The sequence below is a fragment of the Heliangelus exortis genome, chromosome 25, assembly GCF_036169615.1.
Source record: "Heliangelus exortis chromosome 25, bHelExo1.hap1, whole genome shotgun sequence".
Classification (NCBI taxonomy): domain Eukaryota; kingdom Metazoa; phylum Chordata; class Aves; order Apodiformes; family Trochilidae; genus Heliangelus; species Heliangelus exortis.
This window is the reverse complement of record NC_092446.1, coordinates 5,195,868-5,213,147: the sequence shown is the minus strand read 5'-3', so window position 1 is coordinate 5,213,147 and position 17,280 is coordinate 5,195,868. Positions and strand designations below refer to the sequence as shown.

General features: G+C 47.3%; 1 protein-coding gene across 1 annotated transcript in view; it reads right to left on the bottom strand.

Moving 5' to 3' along the window:
- Positions 1–13,776, bottom strand: part of KDM5B (lysine demethylase 5B) — a 42,214-nt gene extending 28,438 nt beyond the window's left edge. The window contains exons 1-3 of the mRNA XM_071768545.1: positions 13,318–13,776; positions 2,306–2,383; positions 941–1,063 (exon numbers count right to left, since the gene is read on the bottom strand). Of these exons, the coding sequence (XP_071624646.1) occupies positions 941–1,063; positions 2,306–2,383; positions 13,318–13,455 (339 nt within the window). The 5' untranslated portion in view covers positions 13,456–13,776. The remainder of the gene's footprint in view (positions 1–940; positions 1,064–2,305; positions 2,384–13,317) is intronic.
- Positions 13,777–17,280: the final 3,504 nt, after the last annotated feature.

The window sequence follows — 17,280 nt, the reverse complement described above, 5'->3', positions numbered from 1 at the left end:
AAGAGCTGTAACTGGAACATACAGCATATCACCTATTCAGGAATTGTAGATTTGCTGAATTACTCTACAAACAAGTCAGCACTTGTATTAGATGACCCAACAGTAATTCAGCCTAATTTTGAGAATTTGCCTGGCTGCACTTTGCCATGCCTCCACTTTGTATTGCAGCACAACTTCATAGCACAGTACAATTAGTTCTTCACACTGGAACAAGTACCATGAAACAGGCTCAAAAGCAAGAAAATAAAAACTACCCTAAACATAAAGAAAGCAGAAAACATATCATTGGGGGTCACTGAACCCCATCTCTTACTATCAGAATACATCCTAAAAGAAATTCTATTTTTTCGCCCATATTTCTAATGAAGTGTTTTTCTCACAGTTGTCACTGTTCAGAGCCTTCTCCAGGTAAGCCTAGATTTATTCTTGATCAGTTTGAATCCAAGTTCAACTTTAAAGAAGAGCTGGAATTTTAATTTGATCTCCCAGCTCACATGAAAACTCCCGTGTTATTTTTTTTTACTACTTTGTCACATTAGTGACACATTTGTGTTTGGTAAAGAAACTAACACTTGTTTCATACAATCATTAAGGCTGGAAAAGACCTCTGAGATCATCCACCCTCCAAGCCCTAACCACTAAACCATCCACTCTAGCACTTCATCTACCATCACCTCTGTGGGCAGCCTCTTCCAATGCCTCACTTTGTTCTGTGAAGTTTTTCTTAATATTTAACCTGAACCTGCCCTGGTGGAGCTTTACCCCATTTCCTCTTCTCCTGTCCCTGGTCACCAGAGAGAAGAGGCCAGTGTCTGTTTCACTACCACCTCCTTTAAGGGAGCAACTGCTCAGATCAGATATACTCCAAAATAACCCCTGAACACCAGTGATACCAGCAGAAACATTTTCAGGATGAGTTCCTCCCTTGTAACAGTCTTACTCTATTAAGCTGAAATAAATCCAAGATCTTCCTTTCCACATGTGGAATTTTCAGTGTACATCCTTGAAGCTCCCAAAATTTTGCAATCTGGTCCAGAAAATTCAGCTTTACACGAGTTTGGGCCTGGAGGGAAAGAAAATTAAAATAAATTCAATACTAAATGCATATCAATCTTTTGTATCCTTATGTTTATAGTGTTGCAGCCTCAGTTGTGTGTCTGGCCTTTCCCTCTGAAAGTGTAATTTCTCATTTTTCCCCTCTCCTCATATACAGAAAAAAAAACTCCATACAGATACCACCAGTCTTTTCTCAAGACCCTTTTGATAACTTCTGCTGCATTTAGAAAAAGCACTTTCTGAGAAGAGACAAGCAATTAATTATTACTGTTAAAAACTACCTAAACTAGATGCATTGCTAGGATTTATTACATTAATTAATGTAATAGCTTATTACAACTTGGTTTAACTCTAATAAAAAAATAAATATTTATAGCTTAGCTTTTTTGTTACCCCTTTTCACTCCCAATTGCATTTTTTTTTTTATTTTAAGGGATACAAACCAGCCAGAGCAGGGAAAGCCAATGAGTTTGTTTGCACACCAATGCACACACTCAGATTATTTTCATCACATTTTCTATTCTTAAGGTAGAAAATGGTCACATATATACAGACAAGCTTGCTCTTAAACTCCAGAGAACTATGAACCAGGTTGTGTCTGCACAAATCCTTCTCTTAATGGAGAGAAGCCAGCTTTTGAGCCCTTACCCTGGCACTTCTCACAACTGCAGCAGGACTTTAGAGAGCAAATACCAGGAGAAAAATCAGACAGGCAAAGAGTCCCCAGCACTCCAATTCATACCAGCAGTGAGCTAACCAGGACTCCTCACCACTCCCTTCTTCTAGTCTGAATTCAAAGCAGTGAATGAAAGTGCTTATGAACAGCAAATTTCCATCAACTGAATCCAGATTTTGTAATTGTTTCTTCCAAATGGCTTGTTATTTTTAAAGCACTCTGTAAATGTTTCATCTCTTCCACTTTTAAAAGATGCTGTATATGTGCAGAACACAAACACATCTATAGCACTTGAGAATGTAAATTTAACCATTTATAAGAACCTCTGTGTGGAAAAGGCCTGAATTATGTTCCTCTAATGAGCATTAACTCTACTTTTTATGCTTGGCATGTTTTTAACGAGATTCTGAAACAGATTAATTTCTGTGCTAATTAAAAACTGCTGTTCAGAGGTCCTGAGTGCTGTCAGCTCAAGTCAAACACAACTCGGGGTCAATCTACAGGAAAACACAACCTTTTGAAAAATTATTTTAACGTTCTGGAGCTGAAGCAGTGCTCAGCTTAACAGTCTACCTCTAGTTCATTGAGCCTCTGGATCCTCGGTGTAAAGTGAAGCTTATCCACATCACATGCAAATGGTGGCTGCCAGTCCTGGAAAGAAAAAAAGAGCTTCATCAAAACACCAGGGAAATGAAGGAAACTTCTCTAGATGACAGTCCCCAAGCATGGAAATGGTCTCTCTGGTTTCCAGATCCTTCTCAGCTCTGATCCACACAGCAAAAGCTCCCAGCAGGTCTGAGCTCCATCTGACCATCAACCCTGGCACCCTCAGCACTTCAGCTGCAGGGAGCTTTGCTGCTCCTTCCATCTCTTTCTCTCTAGTGTTGCAGCCTCAGTTGTGTGTCTGGCCTTTCCCTCTGAAAGTGTAATTTCTCATTTTTCCCCTCTCCTCATATACAGAAAAAAAAACTCCATACAGATACCACCAGTCTTTTCTCAAGACCCTTTTGGTAACTTCTGCTGCATTTAGAAAAAGCACTTTCTGAGAAGAGACAAGCAATTAATTATTACTGTTAAAAACTCTTTCTCTTCCACATGACAGAAGCCAACATTAACCCATGTCTCTCATCCCCACATCTCCAGTGCTCTGAAACCCCTCCAGGGATGATGGGGACTCCAGCCCTGCCCTGGGCAGCCTGGGCCAGGCCCTGACAACCCTTTCCAGGCAGAAATTCTTCCCCAGCTCCAAACTAAACCTCCTCTGGCACCACTTGAGTTGTGCCAAAAGTTCCTCTTGTCCCATCCCTTGTTCCTTGGGAGCAGAGCCCGACCCCCCTGGCTCCAACCTCCTCTCAGGGGGTTGCAGAGAGCCAGAAGGTCTCCCCTCAGCCTCCTCTGCTCCAGGATCAGCACCCCCAGGGCCCTCACAGCTGCTCCTGGGCAGAGCTGAGCTCCAGACCCTTCCCCAGCTCCATTGCCCTTCTCTGGACACACTCCAGCCCTCTGAGGGCTCCCCAAAACTGACCCCAGGGCTTGAGGTGCAGCCTCACCAGTGCCAAGCACTCATCCTGCTGGCCACACTACTGCTGATAATAAGCCAGGGTGCTTCATTGTCAACCCCTTAAAATATTTCAAGTGTGCTTTTTAAATAGACAGATAATGAAACCACGAAACACAGTAGTTTGTAACTAAGGACCTGTCCTCAAAGTTAAGTCTCCAGATGCTCCCAGTCCACCCTCTACCTGTGCTGCACAGACCATTCACCTGGCCCCAGGACAGCCCTCACCTCCCCATGGCCATTCCCAGATGGGAACCATACAATCCAAGGGCTTTTCCTGCTTGGACACTGAGAAGTTCCCGGGAGTGCTGCCACATGCGGGAGAAACCCACCCAGGGCTTTCCATGGGAGGAACAGAAACTCAGTTACAACTCTTGAGACAGGACATCACTTATCTTAAATTCAGTATTGTTCCCAAACAAAACAGAACACAGTGAAGTTTCACAAAGCATGATCCCAAGTGCAATGCCTGCTTTGATCCACAAGAGAAACATTTGATACCAGAGATGGTTAGGGCTGGGCTCACCAAACAGCATCTGCACTGCAAACAGAAATGAAAGCTGCTGCTTTGAATTTCTTGCCTGCAAATATTCAGGAACAGCTGGAATATGACCAACTAAAAAAGACTGTTATTACTTTGACAAAATACCTGCAACTGGTAGTGTTATTTATAAATATAACTATAAAGCAATTTTATCTTTTAGATCTCTGACATCTATCACAAGTAGTTGGTTTGGCAATACACAACTTCACTAAACCAAATTAGATTTGTGTTAAACTTGACAGTAATTTATTACATACAAAGCTATCTTATTATCACTAATTACAGCACAAAGATAACGTGCATGAGAGCTACTGATAGTGGAGTAAGACAAAAGCTTTCTACCAAGAGAAAGAACATTTCCCTAACTCCTGCAGACTAAGGCAACCGAGGATCAGCATCACAAGCAGAGTATTTATTTTAGCAGACATACTTAACATGAAAAGTGGTGTCAAAAGCAACCACAAAGGATTTGCAGAGCAATTGTCCTGCATACAAACACCAAAGCTCAATTCTATATTGTGACAACTCCATCCTGTCACTAGAGCAAAGTAAAGAGAATGGATGCAAGAGTCATCAAGAGTGTAGAAAACCTGAGGAGCAAAGAGACTCCAATCCATAGAGTTTATCAAGCTAATTAACTATGTATTAACTAATATTAATAATTAATAAAATTATGAGGTTAACTAATATTAACTAATTAACTGATCCAGACCTCTAATGTTTTCTGGTCCCACAAGGCAGTTTCAGCACATCAAAACTTGGCAAAGTTAAGCCTCAACCAGTGGGACATGATGCTCAATCATTTTTGTTCTTTTAACCACAGGACTTAGACTGGTGTCCAGTGGCACGATGTTCTTAAACAGATAAGGAAAATTAACCCTACTTTTTTGTTTGCCAAGAACACCAAATGCTATGAGAATAGCAAACCTGATGAAGGCAACATTTGACATTCCATTGGAATGTTCTGGTCTCTAATAAATCATCTGTGACAAATGGGGACAGATGAGAGCAGCAGCTTCATTGCTCCACTTGTCACAGAATATTGTGCACAGTTTACATGCATTATCTCACAGAAATACCTCATTCCCAGTACAGCATCCCGGAACACTCTGCTCCACAATTAGCTGATTAACTCCATACATCTCCTGTTTATTACTGACTGGCCTACATTTTAGGAAGTTCTGTCCTTTTTGGCCATAAACTCTTGCTCTAGGCAAAGCAATAGTTAACTCACAGAGAAAAAAGGACTAACTCAAACAACATAAGCTTCCCTGAGAGCCTCTTTCTACACCTTGCAGCTTTTTAATTTAATGATACAAATGAACACTAAACACAGAAAAACACTTAGATGGTACAGCAGCTGTTTTGCAAAGAGGACCTTTTGGAAACTTCATCTGTTCAGTACAGGACTTCCAGCTGACAGCTCATCAACTAGAAACAAAAATTTGACAGCCTTAAAGGTGCAACTTTTAAGGACTTCTGTTGAGATATGGTAAGGTGCCTTCAGGACAGGCAACACCTGCTTTACTCAGGCTTTTGACATCTTTAAGCAGGTAGAGCTGAGAGAAATGCATCACACATTGTATAATAAATCACACTAGGTTTTTGTCAGTCTTCTGACTTAAGAAACACCCCTGCACATCCCATTTATCACAAACAGTTCCATATGACATCAGTCACAGTCACAAAGCCGTTCACCATTTGGAGAAATGTAGAATAAACAGCACTAAACGGGCCACCCCAAGTATCATTGACACGTTTTGAAGTCTCAAACAGTTGATTTTGAAGCATCTAAACTACTCCAAGTTGAGCTAACCAATGAGAATATTGTCTTATATTCCAGGGTATGGCAAGTTCCTCAATTCCTGAACAAGATGCTTTCTCAACAAAAAACTTGCATCCATTTTAAAGCACAACTGTTCCGATCCATGCAATGCCTGCTAAAAGGAGTATTAAGTATTAGGTCTTTTTAAAGCAACGCTTTCTGCACCTTGGAAGTGCAGCAGCACCACGAGAGGGAGCTTTGCCATTCAAGGCCAATTTGCAAAGCTGCTGATGTGGGAAGAGCAGGGACACACAAACCAATTCTGCAGACCCACTTTCCCCGAGTTTGTGCCTGGGAAATCCGAGACCGGCCATTTCCAACCCGTGTGCACTTGCAAGGTCCTCAAAAGCAGCTGCTTGGATTCTTTTTTTTAAAGCAGCTTAAAAATAAAATCAATTTTCAACAACCATGCTAAACATTAATTCTCTAAAAAACAAAAAACCCCACCAAAACAAAACACTAAAACTGAAACAACCCAGGAGTTTACACTGCCCAGACTCTTCATCTGAAACTTTTTTGCTTTTTATGTCCATACAGGAGGTGTCAGGAGCCTCCAACAGAGAGAGGGACAGCCATTTGCCTTGTTCATGTGCATTTGCTAACCAGACCCAGCAGAACAAACCTGAATGCAAAAAAAATGAGACTGACAAAATTTCACACTTTTCTACAACGTTTCCAGAGAAATCCAGCAGAGCAGAAGGCATACTCTACAAAACACAAGGCTGTTTCAAATAGTAATGCAAACTAAAAAAAGTCAGAACTACTTCTATACTATTTCCATATTCCTCCTTCCATATTTGTTACAGAAATGCAACTTCATCCAACTTCAGCTGGTAAAACCTGCATCTCATACAAACTCACCTCTAATGAAACTTTAGCCACTCCCTTAAATTCAAGTAAACAAGAAATTACCACTGTCACTGCTAAGCTGTTATTCAAGTTAGTTAGCTTTAAGGTTTTCTTCCCTTATCCTCATTTTTAACCAAATCATCTTGTTTGTTTACCAGCCAAGAAGCTATTAATGAATGCTTCCCAAAAGCGATGTTTCAAGCATTTTTCAATAAACAAATATTTTTTTGCTTCTCTTTCCAGGGCCAGCTTTTCAGTTCTGCAAGTATTTTCCTCAGGGTTTTTAAATGAAACCTCTCCTATTTTTTCAACATCTTTTGAAAACCATAAGTAGTATTTTATTTGCAATCTTTCCAATGACAGACACATGCACAAAAAGACATCACTTTAATTATTTTGCTCAACAGCATCTCTTAGTAAGATCCAGAAGAGTATCTTAGCAATTCTTGCCAGAGAAACACATATTCATCCAGTTAACCATAGCAATTCTCTGCTTCCCAGGATGCCCACCCCATGAGCCTGACCTACATCCTTTGTTCCCAAACCTCTGATTTTGCCTTCCCAAAGGTGTTACCTGATTGCTGCCTCCTGACTCAGGAGGTCCCTTTTAGTCTCATGGTTTTAAGACTACATTAAAAACACATTCAAAAGAAACTCAAGATGGCAAAATCTATGCAAAACTGATGTGCACCACCCTTTCTTCCCCCGGCAGTGCCAGCGGATCATCCTCAAAGCTGAACAGGAACTAACCCCCCCTTTGACCTTGTTAAAGGATGACTTTTTTTTTTTTAATGACCAGCTAGCCCAATTTGTGGTGATATGGTCCTGGCTTGGTCATTTTTCCATCAAAACCAACGAATTCCTCCTTGCTCAGAAGGGGCACACACATAAGGAACATACCTTATGCATCAAACTCTTCAATAATAAGCTTGATGTAGTATTCCTCATTTTGAGACAAAAATGGGCTCTGCTATGTACTGCAGACTAGCAGAGGAAAAAAATACAACCCCAAATCTTTCCTATCTGAGAACCACAGACAAACATCAGCTTGCAATAGGAATCACCACTCCTGAACCTAGGGCTTCTGTGCCAGCTCTAAATTTTAGAGAGAGATAAAAAAAGCTCAGGTAGAAGATAGATGATTCCCAAGTGTCAGAGCCACCTGCTCCTTGGAACACAAAGGCAGAGGTTGGTAGCTACACACAGGGTTTGAACATCCACACAAACCAGGCAGCAGGTTTAGATATGGCAGATCCCAGTGTTCCCTCTGCAAACAGGTCCTGGCAGCACCAGGGAAGAACAAACCCTGCACCAGCAGCACTGCACAAACAGCTGGAGATCCACGGGGCACCACTGACCTACACCTCGAAGCAGAGGGCCAGACCAAGATGTCAGTGTCCAAGGGCACCAGCCCCCAAAAGCTTCTGCCACCTTCACTCAAGCCACAGCCCATCAGAGAGGCCTCTGGTCTGATCCTGCAGTGCCTCCCAGAGATGTCCAACAGCCAGGCAGCAGTTGTCTCTGGAGCTCTCCCATCGCAGCCATTAGGAGACAGCCTGTGCACCCTTTGGAGCTGTAACTGGCAGCTTTCAAACCTAGATTTTAATCCCAAAGTAACTCGGATTAAGAGCAGATCTGAATTTAGCAACCAGCCCAGAGGAGCAGCAGCTGTGAAGCCTCAGCAGCCCCGGGATCCTCCTGTGGCTCCTGCTGCCCAGCAGCCACTGCCCTGCCCATCAACACCCTCCAGGCAGGATGCTCAGATTAATTCTCACTTGTAAAGCACCTACACTCAGAAAAGAGCTTTTATTCAGACACACACAGGGCTGGCAGGCTGGATGATCCCAGTTCTTCCTGGCTTTTTCGAAACACTCAGCCTGGTGTTCCAAACACATTCACAACATCTCCCCCAGTACTGCCCAGCTATAGCCCAGTCATTTGGTTTTGAGAGAAAGCACAACCTAAAGGATACTGGTGCATAAATTAGTTCCATTCACCCACAGCTTTAGATTCAATGCTGGGTAAAGGAGTTCTGTTTTGTCTGACACTCCAATTTCAGCTTTTAGCTAATTGGCACCATTTATCTCAAGTTAAACAAATAAAAAATCATGACACAAATGTGCCACTATTATTGCCCTGTACAGAGAGTTCCAGACTAAATCGTTTCATCCTAAATTTTCAGTGAGCTAAGCAGAGTGTTCAGAACCCCTCACTGGAAGAGGCTGAGCCAAGGAGAAGATTCTCACCACCATCCTCACCACTGGACACTCCAATGCTCACCCAGTGCTTCTGAAATGCAGAACAGGTACCACTGGTGACAGCAGCAGTTAACACTCATTTTCATATTCTCCTGATAATTAAAGATCAGAAGAGGCCAGTAAATACCCTATGCTAATTTTCACTGTACAACCCCTGTATTGAAGACAGAAAATTCTTGATTTCCAGTCAAAATTTCCTATGGAGCTTTGGTGACAGATCTATTTTTCTTCACAAGAATCTGATGGCACAATAACAGGAACCTCAGCACTAAAACATCTCATCCCAACAAAAATGCCCATTCTTGGTCCTGAAGTGCCAGAAAGGGGCAACCCCTGCCACCAATGACACAGAACCAATGATGTTAGGAAGCTCACTTATGTACTGTAATTGAGTTCTCTGTTTTGTTTTTGATAAAATCAACTGGCTGATCCCCCGTATGTTATCAAATCAGAGGGATCCCCACATTCAACTTTCTGTTCAGGGCACAGAATACCAATTCTCTGCATTAATTCCTTGGTTAGCAGGGCTGTTTCACAGCTCTGGCACTGGGAAACTCACAGAACCCTCAACAATTTTATTCCAAAAGTTAATTTGGAGCCTGTAGTTTAATGAGAGGGGTTTTTTTTTGCTTCTTTTGTATTATCTTTTTCTCCCTAAAAATGAAATTAAATTGTGGAAGCAGGTGAATGTGCAGCCTGAACAGCCACTGTTCCAATCAACAGTGCTCCTGAAAATCTGTCCCTGGAGCAGCAGCTTCAGTTCTCAGAAGCCCTGAGCCTTTAGATTTCAGTACTCAGCCTTTGTTAAGGTTAAATTCTCAAAATTTATTCTTTCATGTGCAGCACTTTGACACCTCTCTATGCCCTCTCTAGTTGCCGGATCTTTTTTTAATTCTCAGATGAGTGCAGTATTCTGAATGCAGTTTTTTCTATCCTCATACTACCACAGAGGTAAAATATCCTGGTTTTCACTGTGAACCTCAGGAGCTGCATTTTCTGGTTTAGCCAAACATCCATTCTGCCATTACACTGGTTTCCACAAGGATCCACAGTTATTTTCCTATGATCCTCCCTCCTCTAAGGCTGACCTGTGCTCCTTTGTTCCTAAATGTAAAGCCTCACATTGAGTCCTACTCAAGTGAATAGTTTCATAACATCCGTTGTTTATAAGGCAACCAGGATCTCTACAAAAATGAGCTACCTGCCATAAACTGCCCATCTGTGTAGAATATTTTCTTTTGTTATTCTAGACTTTTAATGAAAATCAGATACCCTTGGCTTGAGGTTCTGAAGGCCCACTAGAAACATGCCCTTCAGTTCAGAAAATCCTAGCTACAACACAGCACAAAATGGACTGCAGACAAGTCACAAACCCAACCTCTTTTCTGTATCTAGCCCCAGTTCAGCAAGTCAAAACCATCTCTACTTCACCTAGCACCCAAACCACTGCTGGCAAAGCCCCATATCTCATCTGAACACTTTGATGCTGACGTGACTATTTGTGCTGATGTCTGCTGACAAAAAGCCTCCACTTTGCTGTTCCATACAAAATAGTGTCAGTGAATATGGTGATTGTTGCATCCTCTACGAAACCATCATTGCAGGATCCCAGAATCACCCAAGTAAGGGCAAAACAAAGTCATCAGTGATGACTGGCTCAAACTGAACTGGAAAGAAGAGAAGAAAGCTTCTTTTGATTGCACAACTGGAAATGCTATGAAGGAATTTTACCTCCTGTTATATTCCTGGATGTTCTTGTGACCACTCAAAAAATCACCCAGAATCTGCTCTCTGCCTCCCAGATGTCTGCAGTACACGAGAAGCCTCCATACACCCCTCACAAAACAGTTCACTCTTCTCCAAAACTACCACATGAGAAACCACCACAGATTTGGTTTCTCCAAGCCCACCTGGTGCCCAGGTAATGCCAGCAGAAAGGTACCACAGAAAAAGATGACCTTGGTCCTTCACAGAAGAGGGAGCTCTCTTCATCGGGGTCTGGTGCCAGAACATCAAAGGCAGCTCAGGAGGAAGGGCTGCTTCATGAATCATATTGTGAAGCTGCTGTTGGGCACCAACCAGCAGTCTCACACAACATTATTCCATATTGCAGTTCAGATACAAAAGCACAGATTAATCTGCTGATAATTATCCAGTAGAGTTAAAGCTAAAAAAAAAAACCAAAAAAACTGATTGCTGGCCTTGCATTATAATTCCTTTTTTTGGCACAGCTCCTGACAGTTTGTGGTGCTGCCTACCTGCTCACCAGCATGTAACCAGACTAAGAAGGCAGGCAAAAGATTCATTTGGATGCATTAAGATTTACAACCCTGCTATCCCTAAATAATGCATCTGCTTTAATTTTGTGAAAAGCTTGGTCTGCTTTCTAGCTCACAGTATTGGAGCCATTTGGTTACGGACAAGAACAATAAAGGAATATTCATCATGTCTCCTGTCTTCAGGAGGAAGGCCAGGAACTACGTCAACTTCAAGGCTTTTTCTGGTCGGGTTGGAAGGGTTTGGAAGGGCTCCCTCTATGCTGCAGGCTGCTGAACCAACAACTGCACTTGCACAAGTCATCCAAGTAATTATCTAGGGCAGATAAGAGCCATGGTAGCTGAGCTCTCATGAAAGCCAGGCCTCGTGAAACCATGAGGTGTTCAGCCCTCAGCAGCTCCAACTATTTTCATCCTACTTCTAAATATGTTCAGTGAAACATTTGATCATAAACATGACAGATATTAGCTCTATACTGAGGATGAGAGTATACTGAAAATGCAGTTGTAGTAAGTAATTCATTTCTTAGGAGAGCTATTAATTTAGGAGTCTCTAACAGGTAATAGAGGTTACAAGAAGCCTTTATGACAGGGTTTTAGCTTTTTTACATAAGCAGCCAAGAAACAGATGAGGGTTTTTTTTAAACAAATAATGAAAGAAAAATCCTTCAGAAAAATTCTCGTGTTCACAGTTGCTGAAGCATTGTTGACAATAATACAACCCAAAGAGAGCATTCTACTCGAAAATATTACACAAGTTTGATGCTGAATGTATAATGAAAACCATCTTACCCCCTTAACTATGTCAGCGTTTGGCTATGCTGCATGAGAAGGGACTTTGGCACATTCTACCTACATTCAAGAGCATTCTGTGTGCATTTGTACCACTGCAAACCAGGACTCTTCCTCCAGAGAGCACAAACATCTTCCTCTCCAATAAGATTCACATTTTTAAATCTGCTACAATCTCTTTCTACCATCGCAGGCAGAAACACAGCAAGTTACTTCTATTTTAATTTGGAAGGGAAAGGATGGTTACCCACAGGAGTCCTGGCAATGATCAAAACATGAAACTGAGGAGCATGTGTTTCGGAACATTGTTTCTTTGAACTCCAAGCCTCACTCACAAAACTTAAGTCTGCAGAAATGTTTTGTGAGCTTCACCTTTTGCTGGATGAGATTTAAGGCTCTCTCTTGCTGTTCAGCATTCTCGTTGTTGCCGTCATGTAACTACCTCAAGCCAGCTGCACCACCCCAGCCTTGCACCACCCTCCACTTACAGAAAGAGCAATTCACTCAAAAATAAAGGTGATTCATACACACTTATTCATTAGATTTGCACTCGAGAAGCCCTTCTCCTCACCAGTGCAGTTGGATCCCCTTAAACAAACTAACAATTATAACTACACAAACTGTGGTTCTAAGACCTTCGCAGAATTTCTCAATCAACTGTCGACCAACAAAAGGAAATCCGAATTCAAGTTCCCATTCCGAGCTTGCTACACCATCGCTCGAGATGATGATGATGATGATGAAGACGAAGGCTTATTACTCTTCCCACTGTGTATTGCATTCTAAAATGGTGGCCATGTCTGTCTAGGATTCAGCTCGCAAAGCCAGCAGCCCAAGTCATGGCTGGGGAGTTTGGTGGTGTTCAACTTGAGGGCACAGTTACCTCTATCAAAACCCAGCAGAGGGGGCCCAGGCCGGGGGGAGGCCCCGCGGGGCCGGTGGGGTGCGGAGGGTCCCGCAACCCTTCAGCACCACAATGCCAACATGGAGGGCAGCACCCCGGCAGCTGCCTCCTGCGGGTCCCGGTGCGGGGCCGCTCGCCCGCAACAGCCGCTCCGGCCGCGGGGCTCCGGCCAACTTCAAACTTTCGGGGGCCGAGCGGCGGGAGAGCCAGGCCCGGGAGGGGAGCGCGGTTCGGCCCGGCCCGGCCCAACCGCTGCCCCGCTCGCAGCCCCCGGCCGCTCCTGCCACTTTCCTTCCAAGCAAATCCGACGCTTGGGAAGAGACTTTGCGGGAGGGGGCGAGCGGCCGGACGGGCTCCGGCCCCGCTCCCCCGGCCCGGAGGCGATGAAACTTCAGGGCGGCGGAGGGGGCGGCCCCACCTGCCCGGGGGTCAACTGCGCGGCCGAGGGGAGCGGAGCGGACTCCGGACTGAGAGGAGGGAGAGAGAGGGGAAAAGGGGAGGGTGGTCGCCGGTGCGGGCCGGGCCGGGCCGGGCCGCCACACAAAGGCCGTTCCCCGGCGGCGCCATGCGGGCACTCACCGGCGGCGGCCGCACCTTGCAGATGCCGGTCTGCTCGGCGATGGGCCGGATCTTGTGGATGAAGGCGAAGGGGTCGGCGAACTCCTCCCAGCTGGGCTCGAAGACGGGGCACTCGGGCGGGGGCAGGAACTCGGCCATGGCCCGGGCCGGGGCCGCTCCGAACAATCCTCCAACAGCCGCTGGGACGCCGCGCTCCTCCGAACGGAACGTGCGCCTCCGCCGGGAGGGGGGGCGAGAGGAGCTGGGGGGGGCAAAGAGCTCGAGCGCGAGAGAAAAAGAGTCCAGCCCGGCCTGGGCGGGGGGAGGGGGCGGCAGCCCCGCCCCGTCACGCGCCTTTGTGAGGGGGCGCCGGGGCCGGACCCAGCGGGGAGCCCGGGGCGGGCAGGGCTCTGACTTCTGCTCGGTGCGGGGAAAGAGCCGGTTACGACTTCCCTCAGCGAGGGCCGGAGCCGCTCGGGCCGTTCCCGGGGATCAGCGCTGAGGGGCCGGTGCTGACCGAGGCCTCGGAGGCTCCGCTCACTGAGGCTCCGCCGCCTGGCCAGGCCAGGCCCGGCCCGTAGTCCCCCTCTCTCGGCCCCGCAACCACGGGCTCCTTTGTGCGCAGCCACTCGCCCCGGCCTCAGGCCCGCCCGGCCCCTCTGGTGGCCGCTTTCCCCAGCACCGCTGGTTCAAGGAGGCCCCACGCTGCGCTCTGCAACTCTGCACCCGCCGCCCCGGGCCGCTCCTCTCGCCGGCACAATCCGCCCCGCTCCAGGGGCGCTCTCCGAGGCTCGCGGGGGCCAAGCAGCCGCTGAGGTGCGGGGCAGCGGCCAAGGGCCCGGGGGGCGCCGCGTTCTGTTTACATGCGCGGAGGGATCCGTCACAGCTGACAGCAAGCCCTGGCCGGCGCTTCTTTTTTTAAAGAGCCTCTCCGCCCCCTGCCATTGGCTCCGTCGCCGTTACGTCACGAAGGGGGGCGGGGCCCGGAGCTCCGTGCGGACGCATTGTCTGAGCCCGGCCCCGCGCGGCCGCCCAGCCCGGGCCGGCCCCTTTGTTCCGCGGGGGGCGGGGGATGGCGGGGCCTTTGTCCGCTCGGGGGTCCCCTCCGCCGGGCCTGGGGGAGCACGGGGGGGAGGAGGGGGTGGGGGGTGCGATCCCCGCCATTAACGGGGCGGACCCTGCCCCTGAGGGAGCACCGCGAGGTGACTTCGCCCTCTCCCGTTGCGAAGCTCCCTCCCCCGTTAACCGGCTGGGGGGGGGAGGGGGGCTCGGTGCGGTGCCCACCCCCTCCCCTTCGTGCTGGGGGGAGGGGCCCCGCCGCAGCAGCAGGCGCCGCACGTAGCGCACGTGCGTGGCCGCGCGGCCCCGCCCCCCCCCCCCGCCCACGCGCGTTACCGCACACAGCGCTCGGACACGGCCAAACCCCTCCCCTGCCCCCACCCCCGTACACACAGCGCGGGCCGTGGGGACACCGCAGGCGACATTTCCCCCCAGCACCCGCAACGGGTTCCCCGGAGCCCCGCTGGGTATCGTGAGGGGCTGCTGCATTCCAGGCGTGAGGAGAACGGGAGGAAAAAAAAAACTTTTCAGATGAGCACACGGTGCTCGTTTTGTACTTTTATTAAAACTTCACTTGATTGACCTAAAATTTGGAGTGAAACGCTGCTCGCAGGCGTTGAACGGGTGACTCGGGGGTGCGGGAACTCATCCCTGGGCCCTGGCAAACCCCGCACCAGCTCCGGGCCCAGAGGATAAAGTACAGGACACTCATTGCTCAATTAGGAGCATAAACCTTATTCTTGTAATAACGCAGAGTAAAAAAATAATTAAAAAGGCTCTTGTAAAATACGCAAAGGGAGGGCTGCATCGCCCTGGCACCGCAGGGCAGTGAGGGGGGGGCACAACCCCCAATCCCAGCACAGAAAATGGGGCACCCGCTCCCATCCCGGCACCGGGGAGGCTCTGCCCAGGCAGGGAAGGTGCCAGGGCAGAGCCAGGCACTGGGTCAGCACCAGCTCCGGTGTCAGCACCCAAACCCAGCTGTGCTGTGGGACGCAGCCTCACAGGGACACGGGGGGCCCGGGGGTCCCTGCCTGGCTGGGCTTTAGGGTGACAGCCAGGCCTGGGGAGACCTCATCCATCGGGAGCATCTCCAACTTCCACAAGCTCCAGGAAGAGGCTCCTGCCATTTCCTTGGCAGAATTTTAGCTACAGGTGACAGAAGTCAGCCTGCTCCTGTGTACAAAAGCAGTATGGAGTTTAGACAGAAATCTTAAAACGAGGTTTGTAAAATACAGCAAATCGGTTTTATACCTTCATTTTACACCAAGGCAACCTCCAGGGTAAATCCTCTAATTTGGAGAGAAAACTAGAGCTGCACACAACAAGGAGCTGCTCTGCACCACATCCAAAACTCACCAGTCCCTGGCACAGAGGACACCCCCAGCAACACCATAACTTCTGTGACTTTGGGGCTGAGACTTTCCCCAAGAGTTTCAAGGATGCTGAAACACCAGCAGGTTCTGGTGGATGGCAAACAGGCTTTTTGGTACCGGTTCTCTGAAGACTTGCTCATCAGAGCTGGCAGGAGCAGAACCATTTCTGCTGGAAACGTCACACACAAAGGGCTCCTATGGGACCCTGATGGATACACACAGGCAGAGGTGCTTTACCCAGAAACTTATGATGGAGAAAAAGCACTTGCTACAAAGATCTGAAGGTGAGCAGAGCAAGGAGGATTAAGATATGAGCCAAGGATAAATTGCAGGTGCCTTGGAGGGAGAGCAAGGTGACTCACATGGGGGTAAGATGGAGATTTAAGGGAAGTCACAAGCCCTGGAGGGGCTGTGTGCCCCATCAGGCATCTTGCTTGTCTTTCCACCTTGCTGCTCACTAATGTAAACACCCCATCAACACAAATGGGTACTTGTGCACACTGGGACCATCTGCACTGGTTGTTGTGTTCAGGGGATTAATGTGGCACAACACAGGCTTAAAAAGCAGTGGCTCTGGATTCTGTGATGAATTCCCCAAGTAGTACAGAAGCACAAACTGCAGAAAGGAAAGCAGATTTCACTCAGCTGGAATGAGAATCCAGACACTCCTTCTTCATGGTTCAGTTGACTGTCATTAATTAAACTCCTTTATTGGGCAGCCTTTCTTCAAAGCTGCTATTTTTGTTCCCAGTGAGCAGAATTTCCCTATTTGCTGCAGTTTGTTGTTATACCTGAAACACAGCAGCTGCTGTCCTGGCAGTGACCCAGCAGGGACATCAAGAAACAAGGGGTCAGGTTGGCCCAAGGTGAGGGCTCTCAAGCTTTCTGACTGAAGCCCAGAGCTTTTTGCAAGGTCAGGGATTTTTTCTTAGCAGTTCCTCTGCCCTCAGCTGTGCAGTCACAAGAGCTCCAAGCAGAGCATCCATCCAGAACCCTTCACACCCGAGTGTCCCTTCACATGCTGCCTCAGCACAGCTTGCTGCACACACCAGTTGTTTGCAGGACATCCCATCAACCTGGAGGGACATTTAGCTAATCCCATTTTGTGTTTTGTTGGATGGGAACCACACCAGGAACCTTCCTACAAGTGCAGGCATCCCCTCCACTCCTCTGCACTAGCCAGCACCTGTCTGGAGCACCTTGTTCATAAAGCCTCTGTGGACTTGCTTGGGTTTAGATATCTGACTCAGACATTGCAAAAAGGGATTAATCTTTCCCCCTTTTTATGTTTGTGCCCACGCCATCCAAGACAACCTCTCCTTTTTGGACAAAGGCTGGGTACCAGTTCAAACAGAGCAATCCCCATTAAATCAGCGTTAATTCAGCTTGAAACTTGGTAACTTGGAATCACATCCCATCTGTTTCCAGGCACACAACAGAGCTGTTGATTCCAGGGAAAGAATGGGCAGGGAGAAGTTGGGCCTTGGTCAGGCCAGGGCAGCCTGGAGTCTGTGCAGGTTCATTCTGTAACAGCTGTAAGAGCATCCAG